Consider the following 15,368-nt stretch of genomic DNA (forward strand, 5'->3'; position numbering starts at 1 on the left):
AGCCAACCTTAGCCTGTTAGCTTGGGTGCTTGACTGCCATTGTGAGGCCAGAATGCTCGGATCAACCCTACTCCTCGAGTCCAGTGTGCGCTCTGAACTCTGAGAGGGAAAGGAGTTGGATTTAGACTATACCTTAGTTATATTATATAAACATGAGGTTGAACCATACAGTGCATTTGGAAAGTATTCCGACCCTTGACTTTTTAAAAAACATTTTGTTATGTTACAGGCTTATTCAAATTTTAATTAAATTATTTTTTCCCCTCAATCTACAGTGGGTTGTGAAAGTATTCACCCCCTTGGCATTTTTCCTATTTTGTTGCCTTACAACCTGGAATTAAATTTGATTTTTTTGGGGGGGGGGTGTTCATTTGATTCACACAATATGCTTACCACTTTGAAGTTTTGGGAAACAAACAAATAAAACTATTTTTCTTTAAAACTTGAGTGCGTATGACATTCATCCCCCCCAAAGTCAATACTTTGTAGAGCCACTTTTTGCAGCAATTACAGCTGTAAGTCTCTTGGGGTATGTCTCTATAAGCTTGGCACATCCAGCCATTGGGATTTTTGCCCATTCTTCAAGGCAAAACTGCTCCAGCTCCTTCAAGTTGGATGGGTTCTGCTAGTGTACAGCAATCTTTAAGTCATACCACAGATTCTCAATTGGATTGAGGTCTGGGCTTTGATTATGCCTTTCCAAGACATTTAAATGTTTCCCCTTAAACCACTCGAGTGTTGCTTTAGCAGTATGCTTAGGGTCATTGTCCTGCTGGAAGGTGAACCTCCGTCCCAGTCTCAAATATCTGGAACACTGAAACAGGTTTCCCTCAAGAATATCCCTGTATTTAGCACCATCCATCATTCCTTCAATTCTGACCAGTTTCCCAGTCCCTGCCGATGGAAAAACATCCCCACAGCATGATGGTGTTGATGGTGGGATGGTGATCTCGGGGTGATGAGAGGTGTTTGGTTTGTGACAGACATTGTGTTTTCCTTGATGGCCAAAAAGCTCAATTTTAGTCTCATCTGACCAGAGTACCTTCCATGTTTGGGGAGTCTCTCACGTGCTTATTTATTTCTGGCCACTCTTCCGTAAAGCCCAGCTCTGTGTAGTGTACGGCTTAAAGTGGTTCTATGGACAGATATTCCAATCTCCGCTGTGGAGCTTTGCAGCTCCTTCAGGGTTATCTTTGCTCTCTTTGTTGCCTCTCTGATTAATGCCCTCCTTGCCTGATCTGTGAGTTTTGGTGGGCGGCCCTCTCTTGGCAGGTTTGTTGTGGTGCCATATTCTTTCCATTTTTTAATAATATATTTAATGGTGCTCCGTGGGATGTTCAAAGTTTCAGTTATTTTTTTATAACCCGACCCTGATCTGGACTTCTCCACAACTTTGTCCCTGACCTATTTGGAGAGCTCCTTGGTCTTCATGGCACTTCTTGCTTGGTGGTGCCTCTTGCTTAGTGGTGTTGCAGACTCTGGGGCCTTTCAGAACAGGTGTATATATACTGAGATCATGTGACCACTTTTCTGGGGTTTTTAAAAATAATTTTTTGAAACAAGTTATTTTTTTCATTTCACTTCACCAATTTGGGCTGTTTTGTGTATGTCCATTACATGAAATCCAAATTCCAAGGTTGTAATGCAACAAAGTAGGAAAAACGCCAAGGGGGATGAATACTTTTGCAAGGCACTGTACTCACAATACCCCATAATGACAAAGCAAAAACAGGTTTTTAGAAATGCTTGCAAATTTGTAAAAAAATGTTTTTAAAGGAAATATCACATTTACATAAGTATTCAGACCTAAGGGGAGCTTTGAGTTGGTCAGTAGCCTACAGAGTGGTGGAAGTAGAGTACCATCCTCTAGTCAGTACCATCCTCTAGTCAGTACCAGTAGAGTACCATCCTCTAGTCAGTACCATCCTCTAGTCGGTACCAGTAGAGTACCATCCTCTAGTCGGTACCAGTAGAGTACCATCCTCTAGTCAGTACCATCCTCTAGTCAGTACCAGTAGAGTACCATCCTCTAGTCGGTACCAGTAGAGTACCATCCTCTAGTCGGTACCAGTAGAGTACCATCCTCTAGTCGGTACCAGTAGAGTACCATCCTCTAGTCGGTACCAGTAGAGTACCATCCTCTAGTCGGTACCAGTAGAGTACCATCCTCTAGTCGGTACCATCCTCTAGTCGGTACCGTGTAGACCTCACTGTGAAATGCTTACTTACAATTCCTTAACCAACAATGCAGTAAAAATAAAAAAATTCTGTACTTTCAGACGAGAGTGATCTGAATTTACGATCGCACCCTTTAATTAAACTACCGAGACTGTCGTCACACAGGACCGCGTGCTGACAATTATGGGCCGGCAGGCTACGAGGAGGCTAGATCTTTGTACGTGGACCTAAGGGATATGCTATCAAATCAAATCAAATCAAATTTTATTTGTCACATACACATGGTTAGCAGATGTTAATGCGAGTGTAGCGAAATGCTTGTGCTTCTAGTTCCGACAATGCAGTAATAACGAACAAGTAATCTAACTAACAATTCAAAAAAAAAACTACTGTCTTATACACAGTGTAAGGGGATAAAGAATATGTACATAAGGATATATGAATGAGTGATGGTACAGAGCAGCATAGGCAAGATACAGTAGATGATATCGAGTACAGTATATACATATGAGATGAGTATGTAAACCAAGTGGCATAGTTAAAGTGGCTAGTGATACATGTATTACATAAGGATGCAGTCGATGATATAGAGTACAGTATCTACGTATGCATATGAGATGAATAATGTAGGGTAAGTAACATTATATAAGGTAGCATTGTTTAAAGTGGCTAGTGATATATTTACATCATTTCCCATCAATTCCCATTATTAAAGTGGCTGGAGTTGAGTCAGTGTCATTGACAGTGTGTTGGCAGTAGCCACTCAATGTTAGTGGTGGCTGTTTAACAGTCTGATGGCCTTGAGATAGAAGCTGTTTTTCAGTCTCTCGGTCCCAGCTTTGATGCACCTGTACTGACCTCGCCTTCTGGATGACAGCGGGGTGAACAGGCAGTGGCTCGGGTGGTTGATGTCCTTGATGATCTTTATGGCCTTCCTGTAGCATCGGGTGGTGTAGGTGTCCTGGAGGGCAGGTAGTTTGCCCCCGGTGATGCGTTGTGCAGACCTCACTACCCTCTGGAGAGCCTTACGGTTGAGGGCGGTGCAGTTGCCATACCAGGCGGTGATACAGCCCGCCTGGATGCTCTCGATTGTGCATCTGTAGAAGTTTGTGAGTGCTTTTGGTGACAAGCCGAATTTCTTCAGCCTCCTGAGGTTGAAGAGGCGCTGCTGCGCCTTCCTCACGATGCTGTCTGTGTGAGTGGACCAATTCAGTTTGTCTGTGATGTGTATGCCGAGGAACTTAAAACTTGCTACCCTCTCCACTACTGTTCCATCGATGTGGATGGGGGTGTTCCCTCTGCTGTTTCCTGAAGTCCACAATCATGTCCTTAGTTTTGTTGACGTTGAGTGTGAGGTTATTTTCCTGACACCACACTCCGAGGGCCCTCACCTCCTCCCTGTAGGCCGTCTCGTCGTTGTTGGTAATCAAGCCTACCACTGTTGTGTCGTCCGCAAACTTGATGATTGAGTTGGAGGCGTGCATGGCCACGCAGTCGTGGGTGAACAGGGAGTACAGGAGAGGGCTCAGAACGCACCCTTGTGGGGCCCCAGTGTTGAGGATCAGCGGGGAGGAGATGTTGTTGCCTACCCTCACCACCTGGGGGCGGCCCGTCAGGAAGTCCAGAACCCAGTTGCACAGGGCGGGGTCGAGACCCAGGGTCTCGAGCTTGATGACGAGCTTGGAGGGTACTATGGTGTTGAATGCCGAGCTGTAGTCGATGAACAGCATTCTCACATAGGTATTCCTCTTGTCCAGATGGGTTAGGGCAGTGTGCAGTGTGGTTGAGATTGCATCGTCTGTGGACCTATTTGGGCGGTAAGCAAATTGGAGTGGGTCTAGGGTGTCAGGTAGGGTGGAGGTGATATGGTCCTTGACTAGTCTCTCAAAGCACTTCATGATGACGGATGTGAGTGCTACGGGCGGTAGTCGTTTAGCTCAGTTACCTTAGCTTTCTTGGGAACAGGAACAATGGTGGCCCTCTTGAAGCATGTGGGAACAGCAGACTGGTATAGGGATTGATTGAATATGTCCGTAAACACACCGGCCAGCTGGTCTGCGCATGCTCTGAGGGCGCGGCTGGGGATGCCGTCTGGGCCAGCAGCCTTGCGGGTTAACACGTTTAAATGTCTTACTCACTTCGGCTGCAGTGAAGGAGAGACCGCATGTTTTCGTTGCAGGCCGTGTCAGTGGCACTGTATTGTCCTCAAAGCGGGCAAAAAGTTATTTAGTCTGCCTGGGAGCAAGACATCCTGGTCCGTGACTGGGCTGGGTTTCTTCCTGTAGTCCGTGATTGACTGTAGACCCTGCCACATGCCTCTTGTGTCTGAGCCGTTGAATTGAGATTCTACTTTGTCTCTGTACTGGCGCTTAGCTTGTTTGATAGCCTTGCGGAGGGAATAGCTGCACTGTTTGTATTCAGCCATGTTACCAGACACCTTGCCCTGATTAAAAGCAGTGGTTCGTGCCTTCAGTTTCACACGAATGCTGCCATCAATCCAAGGTTTCTGGTTAGGGAATGTTTTAATCGTTGCTATGGGAACGACATCTTCAACGCACGTTCTAATGAACTCGCACACCGAATCAGCGTATTCGTCAATGTTGTTGTCTGACGCAATACGAAACATCTCCCAGTCCACGTGATGGAAGCAGTCTTGGAGTGTGGAGTCAGCTTGGTCGGACCAGCGTTGGACAGACCTCAGCGTGGGAGCTTCTTGTTTTAGTTTCTGTCTGTAGGCAGGGATCAACAAAATGGAGTCGTGGTCAGCTTTTCCGAAAGGGGGCGGGGCAGGGCCTTATATGCGTCGCGGAAGTTATCCAGAGTTATCCAACCTATCCAGATGAGTGTAGCGTCAGTGTGCCTGTCAAGTGGAGATAGCTGCCAAAAGGTTGCACGTACGTATCGTTAGGATCGTAAGAAAAGCTATGCATGAAACGTAAACGTTAAAATAGATCTTTAAATGTACAAACTCTGTTACGACTATGAATGAACATTTACACGTTCAATTCTTACTTTACGTCTCCCTTTACTTGGTTCCAGATCTTTTTTATGCGTACAAACTTTTGTCAGTAATGTGGCATCTGCAAAGGACATAAACCGAACGTAGCTAGTTGAAATTAGCTAGTCAATCAAGCAACTAAAGGACATAAACCAAACGTAGCTAGTTGAAATTAGCTAGTCAATCAAGCAACTAAAGGACATAAACCGAACGTAGCTAGTTGAAATGAGCTAGTCAATCAAGCAACTAAAGGACATAAACCGAACGTAGCTAGTTGAAATTAGCTAGTCAATCAAGTAACTCCAGTCCAGACGTTGGAGTTGCAGGTTCTGGTTTCTTTTTCAAAAAAGAAGTCGAGAGCTTGTTTTAGACCTGCATTCAATAACGACGTTATACCAGTAGATCAAATCAAATCAAATCAAATTTTATTTGTCACATACACATGGTTAGCAGATGTTAATGCGAGTGTAGCGAAATGCTTGTGCTTCTAGTTCCGACAATGCAGTAATAACCAACAAGTAATCTAACTAACAATTCCAAAACTACTGTCTTATACACAGTGTAAGGGGATAAAGAATATGTACATAAGGATATATGAATGAGTGATGGTACAGAGCAGCATAGGCAAGATACAGTAGCTGATATCGAGGACAGTATATACATATGAGATGAGTATGTAAACAAAGTGGCATAGTTAAAGTGGCTAGTGATACATGTATTACATAAGGATGCAGTCGATGATATAGTGTACAGTATATACGTATGCATATGAGATGAATAATGTAGGGTATGTAAACATTATATAAGGTAGCATTGTTTAAAGTGGCTAGTAATATATTTACATCATTTCCCATCAATTCCCATTATTAAAGTGGCTGGAGTTGAGTCAGTGTCAGTGTCAGTGTGTTGGCAGCAGCCACTCAATGTTAGTGGTGGCTGTTTAACAGTCTGATGGCCTTGAGATAGAAGCTGTTTTTCAGTCTCTCGGTCCCAGCTTTGATGCACCTGTACTGACCTCGCCTTCTGGATGATAGCGGGGTGAACAGGCAGTGGCTCGGGTGGTTGATGTCCTTGATGATCTTTATGGCCTTCCTGTAACATCGGGTGGTGTAGGTGTCCTGGAGGGCAGGTAGTTTGCCCCCGGTGATGCGTTGTGCAGACCTCACTACCCTCTGGAGAGCCTTACGGTTGAGGGCGGAGCAGTTGCCGTACCAGGCGGTGATACAGCCCGCCAGGATGCTCTCGATTGTGCATCTGTAGAAGTTTGTGAGTGCTTTTGGTGACAAGCCAAATTTCTTCAGCCTCCTGAGGTTGAAGAGGCGCTGCTGCGCCTTCTTTACGATGCTGTCTGTGTGAGTGGACCAATTCAGTTTGTCTGTGATGTGTATGCCGAGGAACTTGAAACTTGCTACCCTCTCCACTACTGTTCCATCGATGTGGATAGGGGGGTGTTCCCTCTGCTGTTTCCTGAAGTCCACAATCATCTCCTTAGTTTTGTTGACGTTGAGTGTGAGGTTATTTTCCTGACACCACACTCCGAGGGCCCTCGCCTCCTCCCTGTAGGCCGTCTCGTCGTTGTTGGTAATCAAGCCTACCACTGTTGTGTCGTCCGCAAACTTGATGATTGAGTTGGAGGCGTGCGTGGCCACGCAGTCGTGGGTGAACAGGGAGTACAGGAGAGGGCTCAGAACGCACCCTTGTGGGGCCCCAGTGTTGAGGATCAGCGGGGAGGAGATGTTGTTGCCTACCCTCACCACCTGGGGGCGGCCCGTCAGGAAGTCCAGTACCCAGTTGCACAGGGCGGGGTCGAGACCCAGGGTCTCGAGCTTGATGACGAGCTTGGAGGGTACTATGGTGTTGAATGCCGAGCTGTAGTCGATGAACAGCATTCTACAGTAGATGGCGTAGTAAAGGCTTGGGCCTTCAGCAAATGACTCATGTGAGAATGATAAAGACCCAGAAGAGCCCTGTCAAGAATAACCGCCTGAGCTGCAAAAGAGAAGTAAATCTGATTTAAGCTAGGCCTATTCTAGTATCTAAATATGCCATCCTGTTGTGTGTCATTTAATTGCATCATTTATTTTTATAGCCGCGTGGGGCTAATGTGGTGATCATGTCATCAAATGAATCACACTTTTTCCAGTATTTGGGAGCACGGACTGTAGGCCTTATATTAGTCATTATGACTGGTGTATTTGTGAATTCTACTCTGTGTGTAGGCTTGTTGCAGCCATTTGCGCTGCTCAACCCTGTCACATATTAGGATACAGTTGAAGTCTGAAGTTTACATACACCTTAGCCAAATACATTTAAACTCAGTTTTTCACAATTCCTGACATTTAGTCCTAGTAATAATTCCCTGTCTTAGGTCAGTTAGGATCACCACTTTATTTTAAGAATGTGAAATGTCAGAATAATAGTAGACAGAATTATTTATTTCAGCTTTTATTTCTTTCATCATATTCACAGTGGGTCAGAAGTTTACATACACTCAATTAGTATTTGGTAGTATTGCCTTTAAACTGTTTAACTTGGGTCAAATGTTTCGGGTAGCCTTCCACAAGCTTCCCACAATAAGTTGGGTGAATTTTGGCCCATTCCTCCTGACAGACTGGTGTAACTGAGTCAGGTTTGTAGGCCTCCTTGCTCGCACATGCTTTTTCAGTTCTGCCCACAAATATTCTATAGGGTTGAGGTCAGGGCTTTGTAATGGCCACTCCAATACCTTGACTTTGTTGTCCTTACTTCCAAATTTGTGGCAAAATGGCTTATGTTTGGGGTCATTGTCCATTTGTAAGACCCATTTGCGACCAAGCTTTAACTTCCTGACTGATGTCTTGAGATGTTGCTTCAATATATCCACATAATTTTCTTCCCTCATGATGCCATCTATTTTGTGAAGTGCACCAGTCCCTCCTGCAGCAAAGCACCCCCACAACATGATGCTGCCACCCCCGTTCTTCACAGTTGGGATGGTGTTCCTCGGCTTGCAAGCCTTCCCCTTCATCCTCCAAACATAAGGATGGTCATTATGGCCAAACAGTTCTATTTTTGTTTCATCAGACCAGAGGACATTTCTCCAAAAAGTACGATCTTTGTCCCCATGTGCAGTTGCAAACCGTAGTCTGGCTTTTTTATGGCGGTTTTGGAGCAGTGGCTTCATCCTTGCTGAGTGGCCTTTCAGGTTATGTCGATATAGGACTCGTTTTACTGTGGATATAGATACTTTTGTACCTGTTTCCTCCAGCATCTTCACAAGGTCCTTTGCTGTTGTTCTGGGATTGACTTGCACTTTTACTGGTTATGATTCATTATTCCTGGTAGATATTAGAGGTCGACCGATTATGATTTTTAACGCCGATACCGATTATTGGCCAACCAAAACCAATTTAATTTTTTTTTAAATTTGTAATAATGACAATTACAACAATACTGAATGAACACATTTATTTTACCTTAATATTATACATCAATAATATCAATTTAGCCTCAAATAAATAAATAATGAAACATGTTCAATTTGGTTTAAATAATGCAAAAACAAAGTGTTGGAGAAGAAAGTAAAAGTGCAATATGTGCCATGTAAAAAGCTAACGTTTCAGTTCCTTGCTCAGAACATGAGAACATATGAAAGTTGGTGGTTCCTTTTAACATGAGTCTTCAATATTCCCAGGTAAGAAGTTTTAGGTTGTAGTTATTATAGGAATGCAGGACTATTTCTCTCTATACCATTTGTATTTCATATACCTTTGACTATTGGATGTTCTTATAGGCACTTTAGTACTGCCAGTGTAACAGTATAGCTTCCGTACCTCTCCTCGCCCCTACCTGGGCTTGAACCAGGAACACATCGACAACAGCCATCCTCGAAGCACCGTTACCCATCGCTCCACAAAAGCCGCGGCCCTTGCAGCGCAAGGGGAATAACTACTCCAAGTCTCAGAGCAAGTGACGTCACCGATTGAAATGCTATTAGCGTGCACCTCACTAACTAGCTAGCCATTTCACATCGGTTACACTAGCCTAATCTCAGGAGTTGATCGGCTTGAAGTCATAAACAGCTCAATGCTTGAAGCACAGTGAAGAGCTGCTCTCAAACGCATGAAAGTGCTGTTTGAATGAATGTTTACGAGCCTGCTGCTGCCTACCACCGCTCAGTCCGACTGCTCTATCAAATATCAAATCATAGACTTAATTATAACATAATAACACACAGAAATACGAGCCTTAAATCCGGAAACAATCATTTAGAAAACAAGACGTTTATTCTTTCAGTGAAATATGGAACCGTTCTGTATTTTACTAACGGCTGGCATCCATTAGTCTAAATATTGCTGTTACATTGTACAACCTTCAATGTTATGTCATAATTATGTACAATTCTGGAAAATTAATTACTGTCTTTGTTTGGAAGAAATGGTCTTCACACAGTTCGCAACGAGCCAGGCGGCCCAAACTGCTGCATATACCCTGACTGCTTGCACAGAACGCAAGTGAAGTGATACAATTTCCTAGTTGAAATAAATTCATGTTAGCAGGCAATATTAACAAAATATGCAGGTTTAAAAATATATACTTGTGTATTGATTTTAAGAAAGGCATTGATGTTTATGGTTTGGTGCAACGACAGTGCTAAATCATCACCCGTTTGGCCAAGTAGGCTGTGATTCGATGAAAATTAACAGGCACCGCATCGATTATATGCAACACAGGACACGCTAGATAAACTAGTAATATCATCAACCATGTGTAGTTAACTAGTGATTATGTGAAGATTTTTTGTTTTTTATAAGTTTAATGCTAGCTAGCAACTTACCTTGGCTTCTTGCTGCCCTCGCGTAACAGGTAGTCAGCCTGCCACGCAGGCTCCTCGTGGAGTGCAATGTAAGGCAGGTGGTTAGAGCATTGGACTAGTAACCAGAAGGTTGCAAAAACGAATCATCGAGCTGACAAGGTAAAAATCTGTCGTTCTGCCCCTGAACAAGGCAGTTAACCCAATGTTCATTGAAAATAAGAATGTGTTCTTAACTGACTTGCCTAGTTAAATAAAGATTAAATAAAGGTGTAAAAAAAATGGCCAAATCGGTGTCCAAAGATACCGATCCCAATTGTTATGAAAACTTGAAACCGGCCCTAATTTATCGGCCGTTCCGATTAATCGGTCGACCTCTAGAAGATACTACTTGTTATGATTCCTTATTCCTGGTGGATACTACAGAATACTACTGGTTATGATTCCTGTTAGATTAAGCTGTTATAGTCCTGCAGCATGTATGTAGTCCTAAAGCTGTTGTAGTCCTAAAGCTGTTGTAGTCCTAAAGCTGTTGTAGTCCTAAAGCTGTTGTAGCCCTGCAGCATGTATGTAGTCCTAAAGCTGTTGTAGTCCTAAAGCTGTTGTAGCCCTGCAGCATGTATGTAGTCCTAAAGCTGTTGTAGTCCTGCAGCATGTATGTAGATCTAAAGCTGTTGTAGTCCTGCAGCATGTATGTAGATCTAAAGCTGTTGTAGTCCTGCAGCATGTATGTAGATCTAAAGCTGTTGTAGTTCTAAAGCTGTTGTAGTCCTGCAGCATGTATGTAGATATAAAGCTGTTGTAGTTCTAAAGCTGTTGTAGTCCTGCAGCATGTATGTAGTCCTAAAGCTGTTGTAAGCCTCCCTGTCCATTCTGGGCTAGCTGTTCAGAACATCCTGTGGATTTAAATGCAATCTGTTTCTGTTTGGCTTGTTGGTTTGGTTTTACACACACTTGCTCAGAAAGCCCCCTCGTCTGTGGTTTGCTTGCGCACTGAGTGTCATGAATGACTCAACCCACTGTGGTCCTGAAACCCACCACCCGTGCTTAGTCGGGGACACACGTTCACCCACCAACTGAGTTATTGGGAATGATTGATTCACAGTCTTTTTCCTGTGATGAGGTTATGAGCTATCCCCATTGTTTGACCTCGAACCGTCATCATGTTTGACCTCGAACCGTCATCATGTTTGACCTCGAACCCTCATCATGTTTGACCTCGAACCCTCATCATGTTTGACCTCGAACCCTCATCGTGTTTGACCTCGAACCCTCATGGTGTTTGACCTCGAACCCTCATGGTGTTTGACCTCGAACCCTCATGGTGTTTGACTCAACCCTCATGGTGTTTGACCTCGAACCCTCATGGTGTTTGACCTCGAACCCTCATGGTGTTTGACCTCGAACCCTCATGGTGTTTGACCTCGAACCCTCATGGTGTTTGACCTCGAACCCTCATGGTGTTTGACCTCGAACCCTCATGGTGTTTGACCTCGAACCCTCATGGTGTTTGACCTCGAACCCTCATGGTGTTTGACCTCGTACCCTCATGGTGTTTGACCTCGAACCCTCATGGTGTTTGACCTCGAACCCTCATGGTGTTTGACCTCGAACCCTCATGGTGTTTGACCTCGAACCCTCATGGTGTTTGACCTCGAACCCTCATGGTGTTTGACCTCGAACCCTCATGGTGTTTGACCTCGAACCCTCATGGTGTTTGACCTCGAACCCTCATGGTGTTTGACCTCGAACCCTCATGGTGTTTGACCTCGAACCCTCATGGTGTTTGACCTCGTACCCTCATGGTGTTTGACCTCTGACCCTCATGGTGTTTGACCTCTGACCCTCATGGTGTTTGACCTCTGACCCTCATGGTGTTTGACCTCGAACCCTCATGGTGTTTGACCTCGAACCCTCATGTTGTTTGTTGTGTTTGACCTCGAACCCTCATGTTGTTTGACCTTCATGTTGTTTGACCTCGAACCCTCATGGTGTTTGACCTCGAACCGTTGTTTGACCTCGACCCTCATCGTGTTTGACCTTAACCCTCATCGTGTTTGACCTCTGACCCTCATGGTGTTTGACCTCGAACCCTCATGGTGTTTGACCTCGAACCCTCATGGTGTTTGACCTCGAACCCTCATGGTGTTTGACCTCGAACCCTCATGGTGTTTGACCTCGAACCCTCATGTTGTTTGACCTCTAACCCTCATCGTGTTTGACCTCGAACCCTCATCGTGTTTGACCTCGAACCCTCATCGTGTTTGACCTCGCACCCTCATCGTGTTTGACCTCGAACCCTCATGGTGTTTGACCTCGAACCCTCATGGTGTTTGACCTCGAACCCTCATGGTGTTTGACCTCGAACCCTCATGGTGTTTGACCTCGAACCCTCATGGTGTTTGACCTCGAACCCTCATGGTGTTTGACCTCGGACCCTCATGGTGTTTGACCTCGGACCCTCATGGTGTTTGACCTTCATGGTGTTTGACCTCTAACCCTCATGGTGTTTGACCTCTGACCCTCATGGTGTTTGACCTCGAACCCTCATGTTGTTTGACCTCTAACTCTCATGGCGTTTGACCTCGAACCCTCATGTTGTTTGACCTCGAACCCTCATGTTGTTTGACCTCGAACCCTCATGTTGTTTGACCTCTAACCCTCATCGTGTTTGACCTCGAACCCTCATCGTGTTTGACCTCGAACCCTCATCGTGTTTGACCTCGAACCCTCATCGTGTTTGACCTCGAACCCTCATCGTGTTTGACCTCGAACCCTCATCGTGTTTGACCTCGAACCCTCATCGTGTTTGACCTCGAACCCTCATCGTGTTTGACCTCGACCCTCATGGTGTTTGACCTCGAACCCTCATGTTGTTTGACCTCGAACCCTCATGGTGTTTGACCTCGAACCCTCATGTTGTTTGACCTCTAACCCTCATGGTGTTTGACCTCTAACCCTCATCATTTGACCTCTAACCCTCATGGTGTTTGACCTCTAACCCTCATCATTTGACCTCTAACCCTCATGGTGTTTATCTCATTTCCAGGAGGCCATCAAGTCCCGGGCCCCACAGCTCCACCTGGAGTACAGGTTCTATAAACAGCTGGGGAGTTCAGGTGAGAAACATCACAGAATTATATTGATTCTCTGTGGTCATGAACACCAATGTAATGGAAGTTTATTATCAGGAAAACTGTTAAATGTAGTATCGAATCCACCAATATAATGGATGTTTATTATTAGGGAAACAATTAAATATATCTTCAACTAACCTGTACCCCCGCACATTGACTCGGTACCGGTGTCCCCTGTATATTGTCTCCACATTGAGAGTGTGTGTGTGGCAGGCTTACAGTGATGTCAAAAAACAACATTTGAGAGTGTGCTGACCCTGGTGCTAGAGGGGGTACAGCTGGAGGTTGAATGTTTGAAGGGGTTCGGGACTATAACCAGTCTGGGAACCACTGATCTAGGACCAAAAGGCTTCTTAACAGCTTCTATCCTCAAGCCATGAGACTCTTGAACACTTAATCAAATGGCTACCTGGACTATTTGCATTGTACCCACCATATCCTCCATTTTGATGCTGCTGCTACTCTGTTTATTTTCCATACATACATCCAGTCACCTCTACCTACATGTACATATTACCTCAACTACCTCCACTAACCGGTGCCCCAGCACATTGACTCTGTACCGGTGCCCCCTTGTTTATAGTGTCGCTATTGTTATTTTACTGCTGCTCTTTAATTACTTGTTATATTTCAATATGATTTTTTATTGTTTTTCTAAAAACTGCATTGTTGTTTAAGGGCTTGTAAATAACATTTGATTTGATATTGATATAACAGGCTGAGGTACAGTCACCAGGTGCTCTCCACTATAACAGGCTGAGCTAGTCACCAGTCACCAGGTGCTCTCCACTATAACAGGCTGAGCTAGTCACCAGGTGCTCTCCACTATAACAGGCTGAGCTAGTCACCAGGTGCTCTCCACTATAACAGGCTGAGCTAGTCAGTCACCAGGTGCTCTCCACTATAACAGGCTGAGCTAGTCACCAGGTGCTCTCCACTATAACAGGCTGAGCTAGTCACCAGTCACCAGGTGCTCACCAGGTGCCACTATAACAGGCTGAGCTAGTCACCAGGTCACCAGGTGCTCTCCACTATAACAGGCTGAGCTAGTCACCAGGTGCTCTCCACTATAACAGGCTGAGCTAGTCACCAGGTGCTCTCCACTATAACAGGCTGAGCTAGTCACCAGGTGCTCTCCACTATAACAGGCTGAGCCAGTCACCAGGTGCTCTCCACTATAACAGGCTGAGCTAGTCACCAGGTGCTCTCCACTATAACAGGCTGAGCTAGTCACCAGGTGCTCTCCACTATAACAGGCTGAGCTAGTCACCAGGTGCTCTCCACTATAACAGGCTGAGCTAGTCACCAGGTGCTCTCCACTATAACAGGCTGAGCTAGTCACCAGGTGCTCTCCACTATAACAGGCTGAGCTAGTCACCAGGTGCTCTCCACTATAACAGGCTGAGCTAGTCACCAGGTGCTCTCCACTATAACAGGCTGAGCTAGTCACCAGGTGCTCTCCACTATAACAGGCTGAGCTAGTCACCAGGTGCTCTCCACTATAACAGGCTGAGCTAGTCACCAGGTGCTCTCCACTATAACAGGCTGAGCTAGTCACCAGTGCTGAGCTCACACTATAACAGGCTGAGCTAGTCACCAGGTGCTCTCCACTATAACAGGCTGAGCTAGTCACCAGGTGCTCTCCACTATAACAGGCTGAGCTAGTCACCAGGTGCTCTCCACTATAACAGGCTGAGCTAGTCACCAGGTGCTCTCCACTATAACAGGCTGAGCTAGTCACCAGGTGCTCTCCACTATAACAGGCTGAGCTAGTCACCAGGTGCTCTCCACTATAACAGGCTGAGCTAGTCACCAGGTGCTCTCCACTATAACAGGCTGAGCTAGTCACCAGGTGCTCTCCACTATAACAGGCTGAGCTAGTCACCAGGTGCTCTCCACTATAACAGGCTGAGCTAGTCACCAGGTGCCAGGTGCTCTGCCACTATAACAGGCTGAGCTAGTCACCAGGTGCTCTCCACTATAACAGGCTGAGCTAGTCACCAGGTGCTCTCCACTATAACAGGCTGAGCTAGTCACCAGGTGCTCTCCACTATAACAGGCTGAGCTAGTCACCAGGTGCTCTCCACTATAACAGGCTGAGCTAGTCACCAGTCACCAGGTGCTCTCCACTATAACAGGCTGAGCTAGTCACCAGGTGCTCTCCACTATAACAGGCTGAGCTAGTCACCAGTCACCAAGTGCTCTCCACTATAACAGGCTGAGCTAGTCACCAGGTGCTCTCCACTATAACAGGCTGAGCTAG

The 15,368-nt window shown here is 45.4% G+C and overlaps 1 protein-coding gene across 9 annotated transcripts in view; it reads left to right on the forward strand.

Moving 5' to 3' along the window:
• The window catches only part of LOC112259686 (casein kinase I), a 61,172-nt gene that overhangs the window by 20,793 nt on the left and 25,011 nt on the right, over positions 1-15,368 (forward strand). For all 9 annotated transcript variants that reach the window (XR_006084421.1, XR_006084420.1, XR_006084423.1 and 6 more), the window contains exon 3: positions 13,018-13,087. Coding sequence is in view for 5 of the 9 variants with exons in the window: in XM_042329255.1 (XP_042185189.1) it covers positions 13,018-13,087 (70 nt within the window). In the remaining 4 variants the exon portion in view is untranslated. The remainder of the gene's footprint in view (positions 1-13,017; positions 13,088-15,368) is intronic.

The sequence above is a fragment of the Oncorhynchus tshawytscha genome, linkage group LG10 (assembly GCF_018296145.1).
Source record: "Oncorhynchus tshawytscha isolate Ot180627B linkage group LG10, Otsh_v2.0, whole genome shotgun sequence".
Taxonomy (NCBI): Eukaryota; Metazoa; Chordata; class Actinopteri; order Salmoniformes; family Salmonidae; genus Oncorhynchus; species Oncorhynchus tshawytscha.